At 35.2% G+C, this 14,004-nt stretch overlaps 1 protein-coding gene across 1 annotated transcript; it reads left to right on the forward strand.

Moving 5' to 3' along the window:
• Positions 1-205: 205 nt before the first annotated feature.
• Positions 206-7,138, forward strand: LOC132270651 (protein ORANGE-GREEN, chloroplastic-like). The gene is made up of 8 exons (XM_059771831.1): positions 206-591; positions 1,534-1,648; positions 2,541-2,657; positions 2,840-2,926; positions 3,552-3,628; positions 5,235-5,362; positions 6,025-6,161; positions 6,872-7,138. Exons 1-8 carry the CDS (start codon positions 392-394, stop codon positions 6,947-6,949), a joined length of 939 nt encoding a protein of 312 aa, XP_059627814.1. The 5' UTR covers positions 206-391; the 3' UTR covers positions 6,950-7,138.
• The last annotated feature ends 6,866 nt before the right edge of the window (positions 7,139-14,004 follow it).

Below are 14,004 nucleotides of genomic sequence, written 5' to 3' on the forward strand. Positions count from 1 at the left end.
ATGTTTTAGTTGGTGTCAAGATTCGAACCTATGCACTCCAAGAATGCCAACATGAGGCATCTTACCGGCTAGACTAAAAGCCATTGGCCTAAGACCCATCAGAACAAATTTATTGTATTTTCCGTTGTGCGTTGGCGTCAAAACCAAATTGACCCCACTCAAAATTCCATTACATTAAAATCACCATCACATTTAAAAACACCACCACGCACAACCACCTTCTTCTCCCAACCCTTTTACAGAAAACAACAAAAGTTCGAACTCTCACTGCACCGAAACACGATACCATCTCGTTTTCATATCCTGGCGTTTGTAGTGAGAGAAAGAGCACACCTTTGGTGAGAGGGAGAGCTATGATCTCAGATTAAGAGAGAAGAGAGGGAATTTAGCGATGCTTTGTTCGGGTCGACTTTTGGCAGGTTCGTACCCCGTAACGCCTTTGTTTCGTCACAATTACACACCCTCTAACTCTAGAGTTCTTCAAAAAAAGCTCGAATCGGGCCTGAAATGGCGACCCATGGCGTCGGAGCCCGATGCTTCCTCTTTTGCGTCTTCCATTGATTCTGATTCAACTGATCAAAGTGCTACTGGGTATTCTCTAATCACCAGCTCTATTCATGTATACCCTTTCATATATTAAGCAAAACTCTTAGTGTTTCTTTGCTATTCGTTTCTGTTTTGAATTATCAGCTTGCATATTTTGTGGTTTCTGGTTGTTTGGTTACCACGAATGATCAATTATATTGAATTCATTTCCAAAGACAATCTATGTTTCCTAACTTGTTCGTGGCTAAATTGCGGATTATCAAATTTATAATAGAAGGTTCTTTGTGAATTATGCATTTAATTTTGATCTTTATATACTGAATTTATGACTATAAACATGTAAATCAATCCGGTTATGAGGTATACCTACGTTGATTAAGAAAAATGAGTAATAATTGAATTGGGGGTGCTGAATCTGAATCCTCTGGGATAATGATTTCTCGCAGTTTTGTGCAGTTGGTGAATTTCACTGCTATAATGGTGAAATTTGTGTGTACTAGTGAAATTCACCTTTGAAAGAGGTGAAATTCACCAATCGTGGGGAATTGTTAATGCAGAGGTTTGTGATTCGGCATATCTCATTGAAGGCAGTGCGTAGCATCTTCGTATTTGGATATCATGAATTTAATGAGGAATGTTTGGAACTTTAACTATTTACATTTCTTAATGTGTGTGGTTTTTTTTCCCAGTCAATCTCATGGCTCGTGTGCAATATTTTTAAACCAAAAGTTTGTAATGATTAACTGATTAAGAAGAAAAGGATTAATGGAAATGTTTGCAAGACAATAATGCGGCCAATTTGTATCTGTTACAAACTTGTTTGGGAATCCTGGGAACAAACTAGATTTTTTTGCGCACTTAATGCAAGGTTATAGTGATCCTACTTGTATGATTGTATATGTGATAAACGGCAACTAAACAACCTCACTAATGACTAAAATAAAGAAGATGGTCTAATAAAAGACTGATTCATGCTTTGTGGTGCAGATTCTGTATCATTGAAGGACCTGAAACTGTTCAGGATTTTGCTAAAATGGAACTGCTAGAAATTCAAGATAATGTTCGAAGTCGCCGAAACAAGATCTTTTTGCATATGGAGGAGGTGAGTTTTGAAGGTAATACTTTGTTTAAGATAGTATTTATCCTAGCACCGTTGTCACTTAGATCAAAAACCTTTTATCCTTTATGTGTCTTTGAACAAGTATTAGGTTACTAACCCACAATTTACGAGTAACTGCAAGTACCAATTGAACCAGAGATTATTTGAAAAAAAAAAAAAAAGGTTTCGAACTGACTCTAATGGAAATTCCAAAAGCAAATATAAGACTTGATTGAAAAAAGCTAAACAGTTAATCACCACACATCTACTTTCCATTTATATTTCAGTTGATTCTAGTTGTCCCATGCAGCAAATGATGTTATTGAGGAAATAAGAATATAGCGCAAGGTCAAAAGCAGATTCTCATTCTCATCTATATATATTTTTATCCTCTTTCGCTAAGTCTCATATATCTTTTCCATTAGGAAGTGGAAAGTTTGATGTGGCCATTGAGGCTTGAGCTACCCAAGAAAAAGTCATCGAGAAAAATCAAGATTGCTGTATCCGCATGCCCGCCCTTACCTTCTGGATAACTAGTAAGGAGGGTTAACTGGGAGCTTGACTCCAAATGGAGCTTCATGGTATTTATAGCATCGTTGCTAAAAAGAACTGCTATGGAATGATATAGAATTACATTCCTCAAATTATATGGCTCAAGAACCCTGGGTGCACTTCCCTTGATTTCCCCCCTCTTTCATGATCCTAGATCAAGAAATGCAATTTTTTAGGGCACAGTTTTGATACCTCGGCTTATTAAAATTGTCAATATGACTTATGTAATGTTTAACTCCCACAAGTCATGCTTTCAAATTTCAAAGCAAGTATGAGATGGCATCATTTGCGAATCATTTTACTATATTTGCATCTGATACTTGTATCGTGAAATTTTTTGTAGGTTCGCAGGCTGAGGATACAACAAAGAATCAGAAGTGCTGAACTTGGAATATTGACGGAAGAGCAAGAAAATGAACTTCCTAACTTCCCATCATTTATTCCTTTTTTGCCTCCGCTGGTAAGATTTGTTACAATCTACTAAAATACTCTTACAACAACTTCTTAATCTCATAATCTGTTATTTAATCCAACCATTTTATTTTATTCATCTTTCTCTATAGATTAACTAATCCAGGAATTCTTTTTTCCCCGCTATTGAGAGATTCTATAAGTGGTGACTAAGCAACATGTTTCATGCAGTGTTCTGCTAATCTTAAGCAATATTATGCCACTTGTTTTTCTCTCATTGCTGGGATTATCCTTTTTGGTGGTCTTGTAGCGCCTACTGTAAGTTTTCTTCAACTTGTGAATTGCAATTTGAATCAGGGAAATAGATTTGTGAATAAGTTGAGAACATTTACTTTCTTCTTCTTCTTCTTCTCCTCCATATATTATAGTGTTGATGATCTTTGGTGTTGTAATTGAATGAGACTCACTCGCTACTGCATATAATGAAATATGGTTCTATAGGAAACCCAAAAAGTTGGTGGTGCCTTAGGAAGCATCAGGCCTGAGGTTTGACTCCTCTTGGGTGCAAACAATTCCTTGAAGGGGGGGAATGTATCAACTAGGAAAAAATATGTTTATATAGTATGCTTTATTTGCCAAGTTTAAATTGTTGATTTGCTCATTGATAGTCTTGTTCATGATCAATTTGAAGCAGAATTAGATTGCACCAACTAAAAACTTTCCTGTGATAGCATATAATTTGAATATTTTTATAAACATAGAAAGAAATATTCTATGAACTTCTCATCTGGAAAGAAGTCATGCTGTAAAAGAGAAATTGACTGAGTAGTGCTCTTCATATGTGGCATTCTTTATCTGTTGATCGAATGTATTATTCTTTATGCAGAGACATTAACTTATTTACTTCCTATTACAAATTTTCCCTAATCGTTGTTTATATCAGTTAGAGATTAAGTTGGGACTGGGAGGCACATCGTATGAAGACTTTATCCGTAACATGCATCTGCCATTGCAGTTGATGTATGAACATATGGAGTCTAATTATTTTTTGTACTAAAATTTTAAAGATTTGCTTGTTCTGATCTTGACAATTTCTTGTTCCCATTGATGAATTTGAAATGGCTCTATGGAATCTGCATTGGATTAGACTACCTGGTTGGTTAGGTAACAATTTCTCCAAAAAACTATGAGGAAGATAGTTATCATGTCCTTCGCTGCACTATAAATCATCACATGGTGGTTGTTGTTTTGCTCATTTGGAGCAATATAAAGAGATTCCATAAAAGATCATCTATGACTTATGTCAGTGAAGGCAATGTAATCTAAATTCATCTGTGAATGGGATTCAGATCACAAATTCGCCCTTTAACTAAAAAGTACTTGTGTTTCTAATGCGAATGGAAGTTTATCCATGGTTAGCTTCTTTACCTTATTTAATTTTGAGAAACTTAAGTTTTTTGATGGCATGGTACACTCATATCTTTCTACTTATGTTGAACTGAAGTTCCATCCTTGTTTAACACTATGTTCGGATGGTGGGCGGGAAAGGTGATGAGTAGCAGAGAGGACAAACAGCCTAACCCCTTGCATTGTATTTACACTCTCCTCCCAAAAGTGGGAGTATTTCAGAGGAAGTGATGTGAGAATTAGTGATTAACTGCTTTGCACATTCTTTTATAACAAGTTAATTCCTGCTTTGCCCCTACTGACAAACTAAAACATATCATTTCTACTTTTTCCCCCCTTTCCACTGTTGTCCTAGAACCCTTTCATCCTTACTTATCCAAACACAAAGAAAGGTTCTCTCTCCTTTCCCTCCTACTTATACAAATGCTCAGAGTTATCCTTGTGCATAAATACACACGCACACACACATGTCATTGCAATGATACGCGCATGTCTTCTTTCTAAACAATTTTATTTGAGATATTTTCGTCCCGATGGTTGTGGGAGATAACTTATCTGTGGACGAGCATATCAGACTGCTTGTATGTTGGGGAAAGAAATAGTGATACTTGCTACTTTCTTTGATGAAGATTTAAGAGTTCTCTGTGGAATATATTCTACACGTGTTTCGGTGCCAAATGATATCTTGAAGATGCAGCACCAAAAAACATCGAGTGTTTCCCACTTTACATTTGGTGCGTTTTGACATTTTGTCCAGGGTCTGCCTTGGAATCAAGACTTAATTTCCTGAATGTCCCTTACCTTGTTCTTTTCATTCTCTATGATTTGAGGGACTGGGTAAGGACGTGATAATTATATAGATAAAAAGTCCAGAATCAAAGTTCTATACATTTTGGTTTGTCCTTACGATGATAAACAACAACATGAGTATGGATGAAGTTTTTGGGGCTCAGGAAGTTTCAGACTTATAAACGTGAAATCTCTAATGTAACTTCTATGATATAAATTGTTTATTTCTGTCGGTCCAATGGCTGGGTAACACAATGAGGTGCTAGCTCTGCCACTTATTAGCCATGATCCTTCTAACTTGGATGAAGGCATGATTCAATCGTTGTTTCTAGAGGCTTTACTGTATTGTAGCTAGCATCTTCAATGCAAACCATCTAAATGATGACAAACCTGTTGTTGAATTGCTTGAGTCTTTTATTGAACAATACAGTGAGGTCGATCCTATAGTGGCATCATTTTCTGGAGGAGTGGTTGGGGTGATTTCAGCCTTGATGGTAGTTGAAATAAACAATGTAAAGCTGCAGGAGCATAAAAGATGCAAATATTGTCTTGGGACTGGTATGTATTTTGAAATGCATTCTATTTTCTGATTCCCAGTTTTTCATTTCTCACTGTAGCTTTTAATGCTTCATCTGAAATGGTTGCTTTTGTTTATAATTATTAGTATTGGAAGAAACAAAAAATTTAGATGATTGCTCTGGTTTATTCAATCATTGCGACTACACCAGCTAGATTTCTCAATTCTGTCCCTGCTTGATTGGTCCAGTATCCTTGTAGAAAATTTTGACTATAGCTCCAGTAGAAATCTCTGTTCCACTTTTCCCTGTGAAATTTTTTGAATGGACCTTTATGGTTCATTTCATTGCTGAGAATATGGAGAGGAGATATTTTGTAGTCATAGAATCATTTGGAGTTGGAATGGTTGTTTAAAAGCGTTTCCTACTTTTCTCTCATCTTACTGCCAACTGAATGTTCTCTTAAAATCTACCTTTTGGTTTTCCTGCTGTCCTTTTCTCCTCAAGATAGAGAATGTCCCCCTTTCAAATTTTTCCTGTAATCCAAGTATTAAACATTGCCTAATTATGCTTTTCTGATCATTATGTATTTTTTATTTTATTTTATTTGACCACATATGTAAAAATGATTAATTAATGGTTGACTAGCATAGTTTTGGCCAAGTGGGTTCAGTGGGGTATTTACTTATTAGCTGATTGATGCAGGATATCTTGCTTGTGCTCGCTGTTCAAGCACAGGAGCACTTGTTCTTATTGAACCAGTAGCAACAGTTAATGGTGGAGATCAGCCTCTATCATCACCTAAAACAGAGAGGTGTTCAAACTGCTCCGGATCGGGAAAGGTTAGTAACCAAAAAACTTTGAAATCTATATATAAATTTTGCTTGTCATATCATACTGGAACAATTTTCTACTTCCTGCCATTGACTGCTAGGTATATGTTTCATATATATATGTGGTTAGCCAATGTGGAAGACTTTCTTGGTTAAAAATTATTTGACAAGATGGTGGTTTTGTTAGGAAATTGAACTAATAAAATTGGTTAAGAAGCCCTTGGTGCTGGGTCGGAGTTTGATCAATAAAAGATTCTAATTTGAGGATGTTCTAATTTTGATGGCAAGGAGAGGCCTATTTCTTTTCTTAAGTTCTCTATTATTTCCACTTCTTTTTGTTGGGTTTTTGGTAGAGATTTTAGATCTTTAGAGGAGGATGTTGTTTTCTTAGCCTTTTTGAAGGCTTAAATGCCTGTTTTTGGCCTTGTGTTGTTCTCTTGGGATGCGTTTCCCTTTTGAGTTCTATACATTTCTTACTTATTAAAAAAAAAAAAAAAATGATTGGTATCTAGTATTGTAATGGTAAATAGCACTAGTTCCTCTGAAAGTTCTACAAACAATTGTGCGTGGTAACATTCGATGTCATTTTGTTTTTTATTTTGAATTTTCTAAAAGATCTCTTATAAATATGATGCATGTGAGTTCCCATCTTTTGATCTGGAAATGTTCAGTTTGATGAATTAGTTTCTTGACATGTGAAACACCCTTACATTTTCCAGGTTATGTGCCCTACATGCCTCTGTACAGGGATGGCAATGGCAAGCGAGCACGACCCAAGAATTGACCCCTTCGATTAGAAATTTCATGCTTGTTATTTCATATATCTTAATGACAATAATCAGCATTTTCTGTATACATAATTCAATAATTTATAATTCTGACATTATGGTGGGAACAACCTCTCCCCTCCTAAAGCAGAATGTAGAACGAACTTCCAATTACAAGAGCCTCGACGTTGGTATAACTTGATATTCCCGTTCCAAAAATCTACTCTAGCGCTCCAACTTATTATTTTTGTAAAGCAGTTCCTTCAATGTCATCTTAGTTGTTCCCAAACTATCCATTGCTATGCCCAAACCCACTTAACATATATGCTTGAGTTTTCCGTGGCCAGTGGTACAAATAATTATTAAACTACTTTTTTCTCCCTTTACTTACGAATGGTGGGTGAGTTGTCCTTCATGGGAGACTTTAAAGAAAAGTGGAGGCTCAATGGCACTTGCCGTATTATTTACGTCCCAATTAACGAACTCATGTTTTTAGATCATAATACCCAGACGTCCGAATAGATCTCACCGTGTAATGCAAAACAGTGATGAAATTTTGAAGCTTCAATTCAGATGGAAACTATACAATCAAGAACCCAAAACGACCCACCAGAAATTGGTCTCTTCTAAACGTGTTATTCGGAATCAAAGCTTGTTTTCCCCAAATATAACATAAAAATCTCTGTTTGGAGAGAGAATTTCAGATTGTTCTGCTACGATTTAACTCTGCATTTGGTTCATAGTGATTTCACACCTCTTCATCAGACTCTGTTGCTCTTGTATCTCCTTGAGCAAGAGAGTCTCATGAGGCGGTGGAGAATCAGTTTGTTTCTTCACTTCAGATCTGAAAGTGCTTTCAATTCATGCACCAAAGCCGCGTTCGAGAACTGAATTAATTCGACATGGTATGGATTCTGAGCTGTCTCCGTATGAGCTGCTTTAACAACAAAGACGCTTGCCAACAGCTTAGCAAGAAAAACTTCCATGCAAATTTTTTTCTGTTTAATATATATATATATATATACACATCTATATATTCACACTGGATTGAGCAACTTGCTTGATATGTATTTTATTATATATTGTGAGTTTATGCAGAGGAAGATAATGTGGAAAGTTTAAGTTTTTAAGGAAAAGATTAAAATTTGTGTTTTTTTATTTAATTAGTTTTACTTAATTTAACAATTAATCATATGTACAATAAAAGTAAATAAAACAAATAGAGATTGAGAAATGACACCAGAAATTTTAGCGAGGAAATCCCAATTGGTAGAATAGATCAATTGTTGTGGAAAAAACTTTGTGGACTGTGTAGTCAAAAGTAAACCGATCTACTATGTTTGAAACAAAGTACAATGGATTTTGATTCAGGCTCAAACGACAATCCTCTGGTTTTGCGACGTCCTGTCCAACAGCTCTTGACTTCAGGCTTACTTTTGATCGGATAAATCAAACAATACTCCTCGAATGTTTTGACCATTTCAAAGTGTGATCACTTCACTCCTGTTCTTTAAGATCTGAATTTGATGTAGAAGAAATAGATCTGCTTGTCTGATCGTTGTAAATGTAATATTCAATAAACTTTGAACATGATCAGGATTTGAATAACACCCTAAAATCATTCTTGTGTTTACGTGTGTGTGTGTTCTAGAAATAAAGACAAAAAAATCGATTTGATTTTTTTGCATAATAAATTAGAAGTTGTAATGTAAAAGCCGTACTAACCTAGATGTAAATCAAGGTTTATACAAACTTTCAAAGAATTAGATATGCATAGGAGTTAAATTTCATGCATAAGGCTTTTGGAAAGAAGTATATATCAAATAGGAAGTTTAGAAAGAACATGAAATTAGAATTCTAAACTGTATCAGCAAGTGGAACCGGTAGCCAACTTTGGAACCGGTTCCCAAAGGACAGAAAACTTTCTTCGAAGTTAAGGTTCCTGAGCCGATAGCCAAGTTTAGTACTGGTTCCCAAAGGACAAATTTCTGATGGAAGGTTTGAAACTTGGAAAAATCCCTGTTTTGGTAACTTCGAAAAACATACCATGTATGTATAGTGTAATGTTCCGAATTTTTTTGAATTTTTATTTTATTTATTTTTCGTACCTTATTTTTCGGTTATTTTTCGAGCCAAGAGTTTTAGAAATGTATTTTTAATTATTTTATGTCAATTAGAGTTGACATGATCATTTTTAGAATTTTTCGGAAGTCGGGATGATTACTAGGCTTAGGAACTTTTCTCGGTTTTCTCATTTTAAGTGAGTGGCGTTATTGGCATTACATACACACATGCATATATATGTAAGTATATATTGGGGGAGATATTTAGTAGGACATAGAAGGAGTTATAATGAAAGAGCAAGGGCTAAAGAGTAATCTCACCAAAAAGTGGAATCCACACAAGTGTTGACAAGTGGCTTAATGAGAGCCATTCATAGGTTTGCAAGACAAAACCCATTCCCTTTTCCTCTTTATTCGGCATTTACCCTTTCTCTATTTACCTTTCTCATTCTCTTTCTGTATCAACACTTATATACATATATACATAATGTTTCAAGTTAGAAATTGAGGGGTTTAGAGTGGGATTTAAGAGAAGGCCAAAAAGGAAAAGTTGACGAGTTTGGAGAGAGCTTCCATTTGGCACCATTCATGCATGGGTTTAGAGGACTTTGATTTTGGGCTAGGCTTAAGGGCTTGTTTGGTTGCATGCTTTTGAGGTAAGGGGTGTCTAATGTTTCATACTTTGCCTTTATTTGAGTATTGTTATATGATTTATCTTGAATTTCATTATTGAATGACAAGTATATGATTAAGTTGATAATTATGTGACAAGGTGTTCTAAGCATGCTAGTTGTGATGAAAAAATATTAATTCATGCTACATGAGCTTGTATTGCTACTTATATGTAAAAGTAATTACTATGTGTGAAAATAACATGATTGTGATGATATGAAGTCTATGATAAGTATGCTTGAAGTTGATGTATAAACAATGATATACTTATGTTCATTTTCTAGTAAATGCCATGTTATGATCATGTTGTAGAAAACGCTATGGTTATTCTATTATTGCCGTGTTGATGAAAATGAAGATACATGTTAAAATTGAGGCATGTGTATGACATGGTGGGAAAGGGAGAATAAGGAAAAGGGTTTTGAAAAGATTTTATAAAAAGGAACCGGATTTCGCGAGTCTGATGTTAATTCGACCTAGAGGGAGCGCGTGCCGGTTTAGGACGTGAAAAAGTTGAAACTATGCCCCAAATGGTTGCCAGATTTGGAATCAGGGATAATTGTCAATCTCGCCTCGGTAAAGTTGGTTAACGGTTTTCAAATGTGAGTTGGGATCGGTAGAGACCAAATTTAGGGCCGGTAGAGGCCAAGAAAGGGTCGGTTGAGACCAAGGTTGGAAAATATGGGGCATTGCATTGCATTTTATGCATGTTTGTATTGAACTGCCAAATTGCCGATATTGTGATTGATTTGTAAATTAAATGTTAAGAAATCCCCAAGTATGATCCTGGTTTTATTTTATCCCATTATGTGTCGTTTGGCTCAAGAGAGTCCAAAGTTGTTGCCTTAGGCACCTTCTACTGAGCGGTTGTGCTCACCCTTTTACTTTAAACATTTTCAGCACTCGGAGTGATGAAGAGGATGCCACGCTTACACTAGATTATACGAAATTAGGAAGTTTATGTTTTGTTGTCTCATGTATTCAAAGTCAATGTAAATGAATTTATCTCGATATATAATGATGTAATATGATTTTGCCTTGATGTACAAATGTTATTTTATCAATGTATATATGTTTATGGGTGTTTTGCGACAAGTTTTAACTATATTCAAGGTCACAAGTGAAGCCATTGGGATACCAAGTTGTTTGGGTATTTAAACAGGGTTAAAAAATACATTTCTGGGCCATTTTTGTCACTTCTAGGCTCTGTTAGCCGGCTGGCAAGGCCCACTAGCTGATTGAGCGCTAAAACAAAGAGTTGGCTATGCTGGTGCATCATTTTGGCTGGCTGACCCTCACTGTCGGTTGGCTGATCCTCCCTTTTTTGTTAAATGTAATTTTCAGTCACTACAGTCCTAGCCCAATTTCAAACAACCATATCTCCCTCATTTCTTAACCAAATTGGGTCAAATTTGAGTCTAAACTTAAGGATTTTGAGTCAGCTTTCCAATGATATCAATTTCATTCCAAAATTCCAAATGTAGAGGAAGTTATAACCATTTTAGTGTGAACTACTCCAAGAATCATCTAAACTGGAAAGGGCTAATCACGTGAAAATAGTGTTCTTGCATCTTGAACCATATGAAATGAGTTTATATAGTTGTGCTAAACTAAATGGATATCTTTTGACTCATTCAGAGTCAACACACTCCTCTCAATTATTTTAAAATAACCATTTTACCGGTGTCTCAAAGTTGGAATAGGACCCGGTTAGCGATCCGAACCTCCGGGTTTGGGTCATTACATATAGTGTCCTAAGTGGGAAACAACTTCTTAAAGTGCTGTTCATACATTTTTCGTAGATCTTAGTTTATCAAACTTGAGTAACTTTCCAATTCCGTAGCCGATCTCGATTTTGATTTGGTAACTTGAAAATTACAACTCGATGGACTTATTTTGACACCGAAATTAACCAATTACAAAAAGTATATCTCACAATTTCCCCCTTTGGCAATTTCGTGACAAAACCCTAAAAACAAATATAATCTACCCAAGCAGAAACAATATATTACAATTTGTCAAGGACATGGAATTTTATTTTTTTTATTCTCCGTTTTCTTCGCTTATTGGATAAAATTTTACATGATTTCTTATACATAGATCAAGGAAAACTACTAGTGAAAATTTAATAAAAACAATTTATAAAAACTCCTCTTGAAATAATTATCCATTGTTCTCCCCATTTTTGGAACAAATTGACAAAGTAAGCATTTATAGAGAAGAATAAAGAGAAACAACTATTAAGATGAAACATTTCATTACACAGCAAAAAAATCAATATCAAAATATAATTACAATGTCCACTTAATAAAACATGATGCATGAAAGCATGAGTAGGAGAAAGAAAATAAATCAATTATCATCATCTCCCTCAAATGGAATAGTAGAGGTCGAATCATCTCCAAAATCATCACCACCACCATCACTACCATCATCATCATCTATCTTCTCATCATCATCCTAAGCAACTAAAGACAAATCTAGAGGAGCAGGTCTGTAAACACCTTAGAAGAACCACTTGCCTGCTGACCTCTAAGTAGTCTCACTTCATCCTTGAGATCTCGAATCTTACCTAGCACAGCCTTCTGATTCTGAAGAAGTAGAGAATACATCATATTCACATCGTTTCTCGAAAAATTTCCTTTGGAAGGAAATAACTGTGTAATTTATGGAATCTGAGATTGTGCAGTTTCGGAACCTTTTAGAACCTTTCAGAACCTTCCTTGCAGACTTTAACTTGTTCAAAGCACGGAGATCTAACTCAGACATAATCTCCTGATGATGAGCTCGGGGAGGAAGTAATATATGATTCTTCCTATAGAATCCCATGATAATCATAGGGAAATGAGAGGATTTCCTCCTCGAATTGTTCTTGTAATGAGCAATCATTAGATTCACAATAGAAGGTGCAATGTGAATCTGTGTTCCAATAGCAAGAAGATACAGGACTTAAGCCTGTTCTAATGTAATCTTATTCTTCTTTCCAAAATAGCTAAGGTTAGTTATAGCAAACAAATTCAGGAAATCGGCCTCATTTGTAAGATAACAGGAGAGGATGTGGTCGACATACCTTGGAGATCCCCGAACACACAAAAAGTCATAAATCTCTTACCATTTAGGACCTCGACCAGTAAGAGATAGAACATACCTTGTACTACTCACCCTCTTAGGAACACCTAAGAAGTCACGAATAACATCTTCATCAACACGATAATCAGTCCCAAAGATAGAAACCTTAAAATATCCGTCATCATGAACTTTACGAATATTTGAGTAGAAATAATGTACCATTTCTGGCGAAAAGTTACGGTTCATGTTTGTGAAGAATAGTCACTTATTCTTCTCAATGTACTCAACAAGCTTGTGCCCAACATTATCCAAAATGTTAAAAGTCTTCAATCACAATCATGAGGTTCTTCAACACAATCTTAACCAATCTTAGAAAATTCTTTTCAAATCCCATTCTCCAATATAATCTTCAACTCTCAATTTCAATCTTTAGCTCAATGATTTCACAATCTAATTATGCAATGGAACACAATTCTTAAAGATGGAATAATGATCAAGTAGAATGTGAAGTGATATATATAAGTATATGTATGATGGGAGCAATGTAGAGAGAGAAAGGATGTACTATATATTGAGAGAGAGAATGCAATATGACTCAATAATGCATTAAGAGCCAAGATCCGCTGCTAGGAATCGGTAGCCAAGTTGGGAACCAGTTCCCAAGTGGCATAAAAAATTGTTCAAAGACTTTTAGTCTTGAACCAGTATCCGGATTGGGTACTGGTAGCCAACTCACAGAAGATTGGTTTGCTAACTTCGCATTCATGAACCGGTAGGAGACTTTAGTACCGTTAACAATATAACATACTTGAATTCTTAGAGCTTTCAACTTGATCAAAACTTCTAAAACATTAATCAAAGAATTAACATTCAATTAAATACTTAGGGTTTGATTTCACCACGAACCTCATATTATGGTAAACTGACTCAACTTTGGAATTTCAATATTTATGTATAACTTGGAATTAAAAGGATTAACATTCAATTCAATTCAATTGTTAAGAAGTTAAATCATGAATTTTTGTTAAGAATAACTTATCTTCTGTTGGCACGAATTATTTACCTACATACTTTAAACTAATTTTGCAGAATAATTCATCTTCCCTAAGTATAAACTATCAAAACATTCATTCACAGAAACAGTTTAAGCGCCATTGCATGATCACTATTCTTATTGTCATGAGAAGCCTTTAGCCGCCAATCTCAAACAATAAGAATAGTTTGAATTTGATTAACGAAGAATTATTTCTAAGACAAGAGATTAATTTATCAAAAATCAAT

The sequence above is a fragment of the Cornus florida genome, unplaced genomic scaffold, assembly GCF_030987335.1.
Source record: "Cornus florida cultivar Cherokee Brave unplaced genomic scaffold, ASM3098733v1 CherokeeBrave_3.0.0_Hap2_Chr08, whole genome shotgun sequence".
In the NCBI taxonomy this organism is placed as follows: domain Eukaryota; kingdom Viridiplantae; phylum Streptophyta; class Magnoliopsida; order Cornales; family Cornaceae; genus Cornus; species Cornus florida.